General features: G+C 40.5%; 1 protein-coding gene across 10 annotated transcripts in view; it reads right to left on the bottom strand.

Annotated features, from left to right (window-relative positions):
* Ldb2 (LIM domain binding 2) overlaps positions 1-15,312 on the bottom strand; it is a 298,062-nt gene extending 282,750 nt beyond the window's left edge. For 8 of the 10 annotated variants that reach the window (XM_090343796.1, XM_090343798.1, XM_090343799.1 and 5 more), the window contains exon 1: positions 14,940-15,312. In XM_090343796.1, the coding sequence (XP_090199922.1) occupies positions 14,940-15,071 (132 nt within the window). In that variant the 5' untranslated portion in view covers positions 15,072-15,312. The remainder of the gene's footprint in view (positions 1-14,939) is intronic. The other 2 variants (XM_090343797.1, XM_090343795.1) reach the window with 2 other exon arrangements.
* Positions 15,313-15,893: the final 581 nt, after the last annotated feature.

Here is a 15,893-nt window from a genome sequence, read left to right as displayed (position 1 = left end):
AATCACAGGAAATATAGAATTAGTACTGGAAAGCATTTCCTCTCCACCTCCCCCCTATCCTCTTATTATACCCAGAGTATCTGGTAACCCTTCACAGAAGGCTCTAGAGAGTGGGTAATATTATATAGGGTTCAGCTCCCTGCAAATACAATACAGTGAATTAAGGCTGAGATTTTCAGTTCCTAACTATAAATGTCTTGACATATTTTCCTTTCAGACAAACGCCAGGAAATATAATAAACTATGTTTTAATGTTTATTTGTTTCAAATACAGTATTTTTTTTGTCCAGCAGACAAACGTGAAGTTTTGAGTCCAGAAAAAAAAGGTTTAAATCACCATCTCAGCAAGCAGCATGTAAAATACACACAAGTGACCATTTCAAAGCAGTTTAATATACTTAGCCAACAAGACATTAACAGTCTTTTCAGAATAACCTAACACCTTAAGCTTATTTTCTAGTCTTGACTCAGATGGATTTTAACCTTTCCAAAAAGAAAAAGAAAAAAAAATGAGGATCCAATGCACCCCATGAATGCTGTAATTTTAGTATATCCTGAATTTGCATTGGAGCTTTATGATAGCAGGAAAAAACAAGCACAGGGCCTTCCTCTGCATGTTAGGCCTAAGACAATGCTACACACAGCATTTCCCGGCAAAACGTGGCCCTCCACCTCTAGCCAGTGGGCATGGAAAAGCAAAGTATTGTGACTCAGCCAGATAGAGTCCAAAACACACTACAGATTCTTAATTCCTGCGTTTAGTGAGGCAGGTTAAAAACAGAAACTGACAGTCTAGCTCATGGCAACAAGAGGCTCCGGAGCGGAAGAGAGAACCTTGGAGCTCATATCTAGTCTAATCCAGAGAAACCAGAAGAGGAAACAGGCACAGGAAAGGGAAAGATCTGACCAAGGCCACAATCTTACATTTACAGAGAGAGGAAGGTACGTGAAGGATTCAAGACAAACATCTATGAAATGAACAAAAGGTTGGCGTCAGGAGAGGGATGTGAAGTTCCAGCAGGGCAAGGGAACAGACATGGCTTGATGTCCACCCTGAGCCTTGGTCAGCAGTCCACTCACACCGCCCACTTAGCATCAGGAATGACTTCTTACATAAATCTAGTCCTCTTCCCATTTTACTAGCAAGGCTGTGACTCAAGTCTCATGTCCTAAGTGGAGCAGGGCAGAGCATTTGCTGTCTTGTTCTATTTGATTTGCTATTTTGTTGTTGAGTCTCTGGGTCCCACCAGCTCCCTTTTATGGGAAGTGTTCTGGAAGACAAAATATCCCTTCTAAGTTTCCACATAGGTCTTGATTCTACAAGGGCAAGAAGAAGACTCAAAAGTGGTGGGCCAGGGACCTGTTGCTCACAATGGCTGCCAGAAGCTTCATGAATCCACTGGGCAAATTATATGACATTGGTTTACCATAATTTTGCATCTCAAAGGGAAAAATGTGAGAAAAAGCATCCTTTGCCTCCTATGCACAAGGTTAAAATGAGTTCTTTCTTCCAAGGAGCCCAGGCAATCTGAAATCTGGTAGACTGAGTGGTTCCACCTGACTTCCAAAGTACCTTTGTTATTTACTTGTGCTCAATAGTAGAAGCCAACACTGCCTGAATTTCTGCAATGTGCCAGGTATCCATTTAAGGACTTCCAAGTCCTATCTTATTCAGGTCTCTAGCACAACCCTACAAAGTGAGAACTGTTCTATCTTCTGGAGGAAGAAACCAAAACACTGAGAGATTAAATAATTGTGCTGAGGCTCTGTTAGCACTCTCCTTGCTATGGTCCAATTTGCCATCTCTAAAAGGTAAAGACAAGTAACATGGCTGCACCTACCAACACCATCGCACTCCTGTCCACCGCTTCCTGTCCAGCTGTCTGTGCTGTGGGTCTCAACAACCCCACCCTACACACACATACATATCCACACATATCCTCCTAAGCCCCAACCATGCTTACATGCTCCTCAAATCCTCTTCAAAGCTCAATTTCTGTTCTGTCCACTTACAACGCCCTTCTCTCTGCCCTTCCAGAATTGGATAATTTCCACTCATGCCTCAAGAATGTCCTCCTTCTATGTCTTCACTAAGTTCTTGTAAGACAGGCATACTACCTTTTCCATCTTATTTCAGGAATCCTACACATGAAAGAAGCTAAATATCCAGTTAACAAATGAGTAATAATAATAATAATATTCATAAGAAGCAAGCTCTATCCCAAGCACTTTAGAAAACTATTTCAATCTTTGTAATAACCAAGAGACATGGACTCTCTACTCCCCTTAAGGGAAATCTAGACACAGCAGGGTAAATTAACTTATCCAAGGCTACCCAAGTACTAAGTACAAAAATAAATGTACTCAGCTGCAAAAAGTAAGCCCTGACTGCAGATTCTGTGGCAGGTGACATAATATTATTGCAAACCATTTCATTGTGCACATGACTTATTACAGAATGTCTAGAACCTCTTTTAAAATAGTGATCATTCAGAAACTAATTACAAAATGGTGGCCTCTGTAAAATGTACTTTAAAAATGGCTGTCAGCTGCAGAGAATATCAATTGTCATGAAGAATAGGAGAATGAATACAATAGCTCCATGACCCCAAGGATCCCTTCGATCTGTGAAGAAAATAAAATAACATTAGAGATAACTCGTGACGTAGCCCACTTGTCGAGGTATACCTTTTCTCCTTGAATCAAAGAAATGCCCTTCAAACAGTATCATAAATTGACTTGTTATATCCCAACCTGCTTGTGGTAGATCAACAGTGCAACTCTTAACATTTATTCAAGCTATCTCTTCCAGGAAAGAATCATGCCAAAAAATAAATCTTTCTGGTTTGTGGACATTGTGCAAAATTGTCTGTTTCTTCCACTCAGAAATAATACAAAAGAAAGAGAAGCAGAGGGAACAAAAAGAGCTCTTCCTGCAATGCAGACAAGGAGCCTGACTGTCTGAAGAGGTGAGAGACTTGGATTCAAGATGTCTCAGTACTGGGAATCATCACAGTTAATTCCTTTATACCAGCATTCTGATGTGGAGATGATATTTGCCTTAAAAATATTGAATTGTGAGTACATGTTAGGAGAAAGGAGCCAAATTATACATATATATATGCATGTACAGATATGTTAATGTGTTTTTAAAGCACGAATGTTTTGGGAAATGAGTTATATCTTCAGAGTATTTCATAATAAAGTCAAATGTTTATAATCTGAGTTCATACACCTGGATTGCACAGGATGTACACTATAAAGCAGCTAACATTCTACATGTGTGTGTATTGCATCTATTTATTAAAATGTTAACAATTCTTTTCAGGTTAAAATTAAAGGAAAAATGTTATTGTACTTCCTAAATCCTTCACACTAATAATGTATGATATCTTTCATATCAAAAGAGGATGCACTTTAACACATATGCAACTCCCCCGTTTAAATATATCCACAAAGAAAATGATCCCAAACTCAAAGCTGATCAATGTTAGTGGCATGTGTCACTAATATGATATGAAAGATCAATACTATGTGAAGGCCTTTGGAAAACTTAGAAAGGAAGAAACTAAGAACAATTAGGTTTTTGTAAGGTTACATAGCAAATATGCTTAAATTTGTCCAGTTTCTGGTTCTTATGTAGTAACAGCATAAGGATTGGACTTGGATAAACCAGGTGGCTTGTAAAGAAGCAAAATCAAGATCTATTCTAGCCCTGTAATTCTAGGATTTAGCTAATTCAGGAGCAGTAGGATCTCCCAAATTGCGATGAGCCAAAGGCAGGTAATACCACCAATTGCTTAATTTCAATTTCAAGAAACTGAAATTTCAATGTCAGTGAACTGCAGGTTAATCATGGTTAAAATAGAAAGGCACAAGAAAGAAGGTTGCTGTGTGTGTGTGTGTGTGTGTGTGTGTGTGTGTGTGTGTGCTGCCAAATAGTCTGCCTTGTTTATTGGTTTAGCTTTTGCTTGCCTACACAGATTTTCAGTATCAAGACAAAATCCTCATGAGTGCTAAGAAGTGACCTATATTGGAAAGCAAAATTTAACAAGTACTATGTCTCTAAAGTGGAAACAGACAGGGTAAAAGGGACAAGGAGAGAGGTGAGGAGAATAAGTAAGGAGAATAAGTAAGAAGAAAGAATAAAGTAAGAGAAGAGGAAGGAAGTGGAGATGAAGAAGAAAGCAAAGGAGAAAGAGGAGAAAAGGGGGAAGAAGGGAGAAGGGAGAGAAGGAAGACGGAGGAAGGGGAGGTAGAGGAGGAGGAAAGGGGAGGAGGAGGAGGAAGAGGAGGAGGAAGAAATCTATAGAACTCTTAAAACCTTAAATGTTCTGTCTATAAATGTGTCCAAAATTATGTGTCATTTAAAGCATTGGTATTAAAAAAATAATCAAGGAAAGTGTGCTCTGAAGAGAATGGGAAAATCACACTGCCACATCTACCAGGAAAGCAGACACAGTGATATTTCTAATAGGAGCCTGACCCCAGGCCAGGGCAGATCCGGCCACTGCTGCCCGCCCCAGCGGATCAATGGGAGAGCTGTCACCAGTCCAGACACACTTCAGGCTCCTGACCAGGGATGACCCAGCCCCCTCCCAGTGGCCTGTGCCAACTGCATCTCAAGCAGTGGGCCTCCTTGGAAGAAAATGGCTAGTCAAGGCCAGCAGGGATGTGCCCGTTTCTATCCTATGGTCACATATGCTAAAACCCCAAGGTCACAAGTTCTAGGATGTGTGATTGCAAGTATTTTTTTCTGGATAAAGTCTACAAGACTTGGTGCAAAGTATTTTAGACACTTCCAGGTCATCAAGCAGAGTGTTATATTCCATACACTATTCTGTATGCTGAAAGAAGAAAGAAGAGCTACCATATGGCAAACATCAGAGCTTCTACTCTTTAGCGCAGGGCTAGAGGTCTATCACAGGGTAAATCTCAGAAAAGTTAAGAAAATTCCTTAAGAGCTTGCAGCAAGTACAAAGAAGATCGGAACCAAACCTATTTTACTGTATTTATTGTTGCTATTTTTATGTTTATTATTCATATTGAGGTTCAGATATTGACAGCAGATCCTTTTGCACTAAAGGGGGGAAATTGCACAAGTTCACTAACCAAAAATGACACACTTATAAACATACACATTCCAGTATGTCTATGATCAGAACAGCATCCTGCCTACCACACACACACATCGAACACACTGGTTTAAACACAGATAGAGTTAGCCAATACCAAGTTGCTGTAGGCCTCACCATCACATATGATTTAATATCCAACATTTTCTACTGCACAAACCACTTCAAGTCATTACTGGTCCTAAAATTCTTTCCTCAAGTAAAACATGTATCAGACAAATGTAGGTATTATTGTGATTAGTGTTATCATTCACAGCTGCTTTGGGGCCCTTCAGTTCATCCAGAGGCAGAGAGACATGGTAGAAACACCAAATGAGAAAACACCTTTCAGAGCCAGCATAATGAGTGTGTGTGTGTGTGTGTGTGTGTGTGTGTGTGTGTGTGTGTGTGTGCTTGAGCACCGTTCCTTAGCCTTTTTTTTTGCCAGTCCTGGGCTTGGGCTCAGGGTTGAGCACTGTCCTTGGACTTTCTCAAGGCTAGAGCTCTACCACTTGAGCCTCAGCACCACTTCCAGCTTTTTTGCTATGTATGTGGTACCGAGGAATCAAACCCAGGTCTTCGTGCTTGCTAGGCAAGCACTCTACCACTAGGCCAAACTCCCGGCCCTCTTCCTTAGCTTTTTGTCCAGAGGTAGCACTCTACCTCTTGAGTCACAGTTCTTCATCTGACTTTATGCTGGTTAACTAGAAATAAGGGACTCACTGAATTGCCTACTTGGGCTAGCTTTGAACTGTGATGTTCAGATTTCAGCCTCTAGTATAGCTAAGATTGTAGATGTGAGCTATCAGCACCAAGCCTGGAGAAATATTTTTAATCACACATCAGAATCATACTACCAATAGGGAAAAATTCTTCAGGCTTCCACTTTTTCCGGAAGGCCTTCTCCTTTGTGAGAACTTGATATTCCCCTGTAAGGATGGCTCCCCAGCTCCACACATCCAACCATAATCACACACTACAATCGATAAGACTCAGGGCAAATGCCCAGGGTCAGTGCTACCACAATGTACTTTCTTTTAATCCACAGATCAAGTTTGCATGTCATCTGTACCCATCTGACTACAAGAACAATCAGGTCCCTGCCCTTGCTGGGCTTCCATTTTTATGCATGATAAGCACTTAAGATATAAATAAGAAACAAACAAGTGTCAACTTTCATTGATTCCCATGAAGTGTACAAAGAAGACACATGACAGGACTTGACTGGGGACTCCATTGAGGAGTCCGAGAGAGGCTTCTCTGGAAAGGCAGCAGACATTTGATCTGATCAACAGATGACCTCCAAACTACAGAAACTCCATTGTCCCTGTGGTCTTTAAGATATTGATTAATCTCCTGCCTAATTCTGGTTCACCTTAAGCCTGTTGATAGTAATCATGTGCTATTGCGGAAGAAGCCATTTGTCCACATCTACCATGAAGAGCAAAGACCCAGAGATGTGAAGCCACTAAGATAATGGATCCCAAAGTAGTCTCTGGAGGCTGGATTCCACTGTGTGAGGGTTGGAGATGGTGTAGAGTCATGAAAGGAACAGATCAAATGATCTTCAAGTCAGACAAGGGATTTTAGAGCCTGTCTCTCAGGAGTGGGGAAAATAGACAGCTATTGGAATGGAGGTTTACAACAAAGGTGTCACCTGCATTGAACAAGATGCGTTGCATTCATGAACCACTTTGTTGAATGGCAACTCTTTTGTACAACTACTTAAAGATAATCTTTTGAAAATATTTTTGAGTGTCACTTGGGCTGTTCATTGGGGAGGGGATTGAAAGATGGAGTAAAAGGGCAGGAAGCACACGCCAAGCCCCCTGCCCTAGCCAAGAAGGAAAAGGTGAGGACTTGCCAACAAGTAAGGCCCTCCTCAGAGGCCTGTGAAGTGTTTCATGGTAAGCCTTCTCTTTTTCACTAGACATCTAGAACTTTCTTTTAAGCTGGTGACATGCAGAACTGATGTGAAGCCAGGCTGGGGGCTCTCAGAGCTACCAGCACAGAAGAAGCAGCCAGACACTGAAGATACTCAGCATCTTTATCTTTCTGATTTCCAAATGATTAACTGCTGAGTAACCCAATGCAATGACAAAATCTCATCCCGATTCATCCTTCTTAAGTGATGCAAAGGAGAGACAATACCAAAAAAATGGCACCACTTCTCCACTCATCCCATTAATATTCAAAACAATTCTTCTTCTAAGCATAGCCAAGAAGAACTAATAACTGGATAGAAATCTATATACTTTGTATGTAATTATAAAACTATTTTGTAATTCCCTTAAGATAAAGTAAGAATATTTTCAATTGGGGATGTGGTTCAGGTTATTTCCTTGGATAAATAAAAAGTACAAAAGTATGCTTGCCATTTCTGGCTTTATCTCATGGAAATACACATGATTTCTTTTGAAATAAAGTCAGACATTTGAGAGACGGCAAATAGAATCACGTTAGGGAATCAACCTGGACCCCATAGCCTAAGTAAACCATGGGAGGGGGGTGAGGAATAAATGCAGTCACATTCAAGATGTGCTATGAAGGATTAGGTAATGCCCAATCTCTGAAGCTAAATGGCTATAGATAGGACCTAGGACAAGTTATATAGCCTGTGTTCCCAGTTTCTCATCAGCAAAGATTGTGGGAAATTAATACAATCACAGAGATTACAGGAGCGAAAATACAAGAGAGCATCTAGCACTGTGCCCAGCAGAGCAAAACTCCACTCATGCTAACTACTATAATCCCAGCTACCCTGAATGAAGTGGGCACCATTCAATGCACATGGACTCCCATAATGCACTGCAAAGGAACCTATCATCATGGCACCCCTTGTGAGTTGGCTTGTATGTCTCTTTCCATCATCAAATCACAAGGTCTATGGAACAAAAAGAAAAGCAAAGCAAAGTGTTCATCATCTCATTATTTCCATATCGGATTGTCAGAAGTATGGGAATTATTGAAACAGTGAGTTAACTTTATTAAGAGTTTGTTACCCATGTTCAGGTTTATGCTGTCAGAATTTACATCAAAAGGAGAGAAATGTCCTTCACTCAAACAGATTCGTTTTATGTAAAAAGAGGAAAAAAGCTAAAATAAAATAGAAAGAGAAAATGCCATAGTTATAGTACAATAAACGTACCTGGGGTCTGAGTATTTGCTAGTATTTTCCAAAGCTATCTGTACAGATAATTCAAAAAGATACTGCAGCGAGGCATTCATGGCACACACCTTACAAGCCTAGCTACTCAAGAGGCTGAGAGCTGAAGATCGTGGTTGCAGCCAGCCTGAGCAAGAAATTCCAGAAGTCCATATAGTATGATGCTAAGTGAAATGACCTCCAGGATATAGAAACAAAAGTCATATAATGAGTGAGTGCTGGCCTTAATGTACTATGTTATCTCTCATCTCTTTTGCTGTGCCTTGGTTATCTCATATTGTTACAGTATTTCACCTTGTTATCTGATGTATTGTATACATGCGTATTTGGTTATTTGAAATTGGATAGGGAAGGGAGGAAAACAAGATGAGGAGTGGGGGTGGGGGGAGGGAAATAGGAGACCAAAACATGAGAAAGGATATCAATGTTTGTGAAGTGATGCATCTTCTATCTGGTGAATATAATGTAACCCTTCTATTAATTACAGTAAAAAATATATGGAAAAAAAGAAATTCCAATTAATGGCTAAAATAGCTGGAAATGGAGCTGTAATAGAGCATTAGCCTTGAGCACAAAAACTCAGACCCTGAGTTCAAGCCTCAGGACTGGCATACACACACACACACACACACACACACACACACACACACACACACACACACACACGCAAATACATTGTACTTTGATCAATTATTGGAATCAAATCTACATAAATAAGTTTTTTAAATTGACCCATTCATAAAGTTGGATATGTGTGGTTGTTTGTTTTGTTTTCTAGTTCAGAGAAGGGGTGCTCTGTGTTCCTCATGAAAAATGAGTCTAAGTGGGCAATTGTAATAAAAGGAGATTTATGGCCCTATTCTCCATTCAATTTAAATTAATTTCTCCCTGAAATCCAAACAAAAAGCTAAATGCTCAAAAAAATTGCATAGTGTTTAAATCTTACATCATATTTCATTCACCAAAAAAAGAAAGAAATTGAAATGTGCATTGATTTTCAGCTGATAAGAATCTGTGTTGAATGGAGATTGAAAGATTTTTTTTCTCCCTTCTGTTCTCCTACAAATAGTTAGTTTGCAAGCAATTTTTAATTAAAAACAGTTCCCATAGTTTTAAAAAAAACAAAGAAAGGAAAAAAGACTTCAGGAAAATAAAATGAGTGTAAAGAGTCTTGCAATTTACTCGTGAAGGGTGGACAGAGAGCTTGAAAACTAAGGGGCATGGAAGTTTTTATTTTCAAAACTATCCTTTTGGTTTCATTTAACATTTTCAAAATAGCTGTTCTAAAAACAAAAAGAAGGGGGGGAAAAAAGCTGTCCATTCCACTACCAACCCCTCCCCCATACACCCCTCCTCCTTTCCCCAGCCCCTTCCAAAATGCTTGGAAAGTTCAAAAAAAAAAAAAAAAAAAAACAACTGAAAATCATTCATAGACTTGAGAATACCATAGTCTCTCTAATTTTCTAAGGAGGCGAGGGGACTACTAAGTTATTATAAAGCATTTTTCTTTCTTTTTTTTTCACCTAGCCAAAATACCTAATCTTATTTTAACTAGATTCCATCTGAACATCAATACATCAATGATACTGAGCTCTTCCATGAATAAACATGATGTTACAACTTGAAACCCTGAGACCCAGTATATAAAAAAATGTAGCTGAAAGAAAAGAGGACTATGAATTGCCCCTCTCCCCTCCTACTCCCTCCCTGGGGAGTTTTAGAGTTGAGCCAAAGAGTGAAAAACAGCAGATTTGAATTTCAAGATCTTCAAACATTTTTTTTTCATGTTCGTATTAAATCCTGTAAAACTAAATACTGTCATTCTAATAAAAAATACTCTTGTGAACTGCTTCTCACTGTAATCACATATTTTCTTTCTTTTGCATTGGGTATGTAATATTGATCAAAGGAAAGGGGGGAAAACAAAGTATTATGCTTTCCTGGTGTTTTATGGTATTTTATTAAAATTACTATAGTACAAAATGAAAACTACAGAGTTTTTTTAAAACATCTTCATTTGAATGAAGGTAGTTTGGGTTAATTAAACAAACAAGATATAGAAAACTTAGCCTCAATCACCAAGATTTACACAGCTACTTGATGAACTTGCTTAAATTCCACAACAATCCAACAAGAGTTCAATCTCTCCCTTCACTTAAAATGGTATTTACTATCATTGTTCTCAGATAGCACACATCCCACAATGCAGACCTCAGGAAATTAAAAATATACATGTATTGTTTTGTTTCCACAGAAGCTTTTCACAAACAAATATTTAAGTCTTTAGGACGTATTTGCATGCCCTGACTGCATTCTGTGTACAGCATTGAACTCTACAATTGTACAGTGGTATTTTCCCCATATGCATTTGACACTATGAAACCATTCAAATATCTGGATTTTTGGAAGACATTGGGTCAATTTATGGAAGCATGCACCCAAGGAAATGTCAACCCTTTTCCTACTACCTCTGAACAATAGTGACACAAGCTCAAAGGTTCGCTTTAATTTCATTTTAGGGGGCATGTGGGGAAACCCCAACACATTGATCAAAATCCACTGAGATTCTAATGTTACAAAGAGATTTTCTTTCCCAGAACAGCAAGCAAAGATCAAAATGCATGCATTTATTTTTTTGCTTTGGTTGTTGGCTTTTTAACGCAGTTATATTCCTTTTAAAAGAGGTAAAGTCCTTAGAAAGTTGCTTTGTTGGATCCAATGATCTGTGATCTAAATGACCTCATAATGAAATAAATGTGAGGATGGGAGGTGAGCACTTTAAAAGAAAAACAGGGAGGAAATGCAGAGGACAATTTCAGCTCCACAGGGGATACCAGGCCCCAAAAGTATCAGAATTGTTTTCCCAGGCAAGGTGCTAATTTCACTAGCTGGTTCTCAAGACCTCTCTCCCCTTTTATCTGTTGGATTCCTGGGTTGACTAGTCAACAAATGTTAATTGAGTACCTACTTTGTGCCTGGGCTTGCTCCCAAGGCTAGCATTAAAGGAGACTGACAGAGTCCAGACCTTCGCGTGTCCCTCACTAAGAACTGATCATTTTAGTACTATTTGGTGGTTTTGAACTAAAAGCTAGCAGCAAAATACAATGTCATCTTCATTCCATTTTCTTAATATTTTCTCTTATTAAAGAAAAACAATTGGAATTTTCAAATGAAAGAGTACGGAAGGGGGGAAACAAGATGAGGGGTGGGGGTGGGGGGAGGGAAATGGGGACCAAGACATGAAAAAGGGTATCAATGTTTGTGAAGGAATGCACCTTCTATCCGGTGAATATAATGTAACCCTTCTAATAATTACAATTCAAAATATATGAAAAAAAGAGAAAGAGTCATTTGCAGATGTGAAAATCAAAACCCCATTCGCTAGGTTGTAAGTGACAGAGTTAGAAAAAGGCTTAACTCACCCACCCCAGCCTCTTTAAATGCTTAGGACCTAGGGTCTGCCAGACTTTGATTTGATTTAATTGGAATAAATGCCCATGAGAGGGGCTGTGGGAGTGGGCCATGGAAAAAGCCATAGATAAGCATTGGTGGTTTTTCACTAATTGACTTCCACAAAAACAGAGGTCTCTAGGAAATTTCTACAAACTTGATTATAATTCCTTCATCACAAGCTGGTTTTCTATCATTTCTTTCTAGCCAAGTGTATGTTTCAAAAGGAATGGGGAGTGGAAAGGATCACCAAGGTGGGGTGTGTGTGTGTGTGTGTGTGTGTGTGTGTGTGTGTGTGTGTGTGTTATTAGGAATTAATGAAATATTAGTATATTTGATCTTTGAGATGAACAACTGATAACTCCTCTTTGGTAATTTTATATTTTACTACAACCAATCGTTTCCCAGGACTCTGAGCATGTTATCATAAATAACCATCACCGTTAAAGATGAAGTGTAACTTTCCCAAGCAAAGTTATTTTCCATAAGTACACACTAGAATCAAAACTTAATATGTAATGTTAATACTCTGAATTTCTTAGACTCAATTATATGATTCTTTCTCCTTTTTTTCATATGAAATAAAAACCAAATATTTGATTTAGGTTTCTTACATCATTTTTACTGCTTGGCAAAGGTGCCTGAGGAATTATTTGGATAATTACTAAAAAGATCTAATGATGCCAGTGGCTCAAACCTGTAATTCTAGCTACTCAGTAGGCTGAGCTCTAAGGATGATAGTTTGAAGCCAACCCCAGGAGGAAAATTCATGAGATTCTCATCATCAGTTCACCATGAAAAACCCAGACATGGAACTGTGGTTCAAGCAGTAGAGCATTAACCTTAAGCAAAGAAGCTTAGTGACCAGGCCCTGAGTTCAATCCCAGGACTGGCACAAAAGCAAAAACAAAGACAGACCAGCTACAAAGGGTTAGAAATATAGAGAGGTCAGTATAGAAGTCTATTGAAAATAATAGATAATGTTTTACTGTTAAAGACAGAATGACTCTTAGATGGGTCCTAAAGCTTTCCATTTCTTCCGCTCTCAAGATTTTCTCTATTCAGACTAAACTCTTTCAAAGTCATTCCCCATAGTCTCAAGGTTGGAAGTGCCAAAGTAAGTTCTGACAAAGGGCCTCGATCTTGTACACTAGCAATAGGGCACTTTTCAAATGTCTTGTCTCCAATGCAAAACACCCTGGGAAGCATTGCATGCTGTGAGGGCCAAGTCTCCTAGCTCAGAGCTGGCCAGTGTGGAACAGACACCCCAAGCAAAGACCCTACCTGCCCCGTTTTCCCACAGGAACATACAACTTCCAAGTCTGAAAAACTTTCTAAAATGTAAGTTGGACACAGAACAATCTAAAACCTTGTTGCTATTCAAGAATGAGGCTATGTGGCCTGTAGAATCTTGTAAAAACAAATCATACTTTTAAAAGGTTTCTCAAAGTTGCATCACAATTAACGTGGGTCTGAACTTTAAGCTAGTCCTTGTCCTCTCTTCTGAAGGCAGACTATGCCAACTCATTGTTTATGCAGGGATGTAAGATTCCAAGACACATTGGCAAAGATTTCAACCAAAGATACAAACTGCAATGCACACACACACACACACACACACACACACACACACACACACACACACACACACACAAAGCAACAAACACCATGCATACACAGACACACACAAATGTCATTTACTGCCAACAGCTCACCACCCTGAGCATAACAGTTTACACTTCTGTAGAAGCTACTGGCTTCTAGAGAAAACTACACTGCCAGCAATTGCATTTCACATCTAGGATGTATTAACATATAAAGAAATTAATAGTGATGAACACCATCCACTTTTCAGAGAGGTACTAGTCTTTGCCAAGCTGTTAGCCAATCACAAAGCAGGTCACATTGGTTAGCTATATTAAACACATTCAACGTTATGAATTCTCTATGGCTCTGCTGACAGATCAACCAAATGGGTATTATTTTGTAAGATAAACTTAAGAAAATTCCTTTTTGTTCAATTCCATCTTCACTCTATCTACCAAACTCATCCTCAGAAACTCTCTGACAGAAATCCTCTGGGCATCTGCACTCTGCTGAGAAAACTCAGTTCTGAAGGATTTCTACTTCCCAAAGTGACTTTTGAGCACCTATGACAAACTCCTATTCAGACACTAGAACACAAAGCTCCAATTTACAGGCAAAATGAACAGCCCCCTCCCCCACAGCCTGCTCTGCTAGTCAGCCAGCACAGAGGGATTAAAAGAGGGGGAAAAAAATCACTGACATTAAATATTTAAATTCCGGAAGGCTAGTATGGAGTTCTGAGTTTTGCATTTAGAAAGTTCTAAAAGTCTTGGTCTCACTGTTCCTAAAGTTGCTTACTGCCTGGGACTCTCTCTCTCTCTCTCTCTCTCTCTCTCTCTCTCTCTCTCTCTCTCTCCCTATCTCTCACACACACACACACACACTCACACAATTGTCCAAAATCTACAATTGACTTCAATCTTCTGCCAGCTCCGGTCCCAAGGTAGAATCCTTCGGAGACTCAGCCCCCCCGCAAGAGGAGAAAGTAGAGAATCTAGCCCCAAGCAACTGGTTTCTGATTGAGCATGGCAACACACTAATATGTTTCTCCAGGGCGACTTCTGAAAAGTCTGTAAGGCTACTCTTTTGCCCCTTTACCTGGATTTTGATGACTTTGGGAAGCAAATATAAAGTCAACGCAGACTTCCTTTGCAATTTGTCAATCCACACATGCGTAAGTACATTTTCCCCAATGCAAACAATCACAAAATGCCTTGCACTACATCTCAAGAAACAGGACCATTGCAGAGCCTGCCAACCAACACTGGAGTTCTAGGAGAATAAGAATTTCGGGAGACCCCCGGACCCCCCTCTTCACATGTGAGTCAACTGCTGCTGGGGGTTGTGTGATTGAAGATTCAGGCAGAAACTGTCTCCAGGCTCCCAGAGTTGTTATCCCTGCAAACCCTCCCTCCAAACTAGTGGATCCGACCCGGCGCTCTGTCCCACCCTACGAGCTAGGAACTAGTAGTGGGACACTTCCCCTCAAATTCAACCAGGAAAATCCCAGGCACAGTTTAAAAAGGAAAAAAATCCCCAAAATAAAAATAAAATAAAAACCACACACACACACACACACACACACACACACACACACACACAGCTAAGACTGAAGTACTTACCTCTGTGCGAGACTGCAGTCTCTTGTTCATCTCATAGATTCGGTACTCTGGCTGGACCATATAGGGTGTATGTCTCCTATAAAATGGGCCGAAAGGAGAAGAATAGAAGGGGTCATGTGGTGTGCTGGACATCTTGCCTGCTTGTCGAAAATCAAGCTAAACAGAGTATTAGTAAGGTCCATGCAGAGCACATGGGCTGTGTTCTCCCAGTACAAAGTAGGCGCACACACACACACACACACACACAGGCGCGCTCACACACACAGACACACACACAGACACACACACACACACACAGAGGCGGGCACGCAGGCTGAACACACTGGCTGGGAAGTGCTGTAGAAAACCTCTATAGCAGAGGAGAGGGAGCGGGAGGAGGGAGGCAGGGAGGGAGGAAGGGAGGGAGGCAGAGAGAGAAGAAGGAGGGAGGGCGGGAGGGAGGGAGGGAGCACACAGGAGAGAGGAAGGAGAGCGCCGAAGCTCTGAGAGAGGGAGAGCGAGGAGGAAGGGAGGAAAGGAGAGAAGAGAGGAGGGAGGGAGGGAGGGAGGGAGGGAGGGAGAGAGAGAGAGAGAGAGAGAGAGAGAGAGAGAGAGAGAGAGAGAGAGAGAGAGAGAGAGAGAGAGAGAGAGAGAGAGAGAGAGATTGGGAGAAGCTGGGTGGCCAGAGGCACCACTGCTTGTTTTGAAAGAAGCAGTTTGTGGAGAGGTCATTTCCTGTCCATTCTGTAGACTAGTTCTGAAATATAATTCTGCTCCTAGGCTCACTAGAGGTCTAAGGCTAGGTGGTAATGTTTTTCCCTCCAGCCAGGTCCCTTCCCAGTCTGAGTGCTAAGCCTGAGAGCACAGAGGACAGAGCCCCTCTTTCCTGACAGCCACACTGTGGTTAAGGTATCACCAGGGACTGACTACCAAATACAGGAGCACCAGCCCTCGGCTTCCCCTTAAATTCCAGCT

The sequence above is a fragment of the Megascapheus bottae genome, chromosome 13, assembly GCF_031878675.1.
Source record: "Megascapheus bottae isolate mThoBot1 chromosome 13, mThoBot2.hap1, whole genome shotgun sequence".
In the NCBI taxonomy this organism is placed as follows: domain Eukaryota; kingdom Metazoa; phylum Chordata; class Mammalia; order Rodentia; family Geomyidae; genus Megascapheus; species Megascapheus bottae.
The sequence above is the reverse complement of the archived record's forward strand: the minus strand, read 5'-3'. Positions and strand labels throughout refer to the sequence as shown.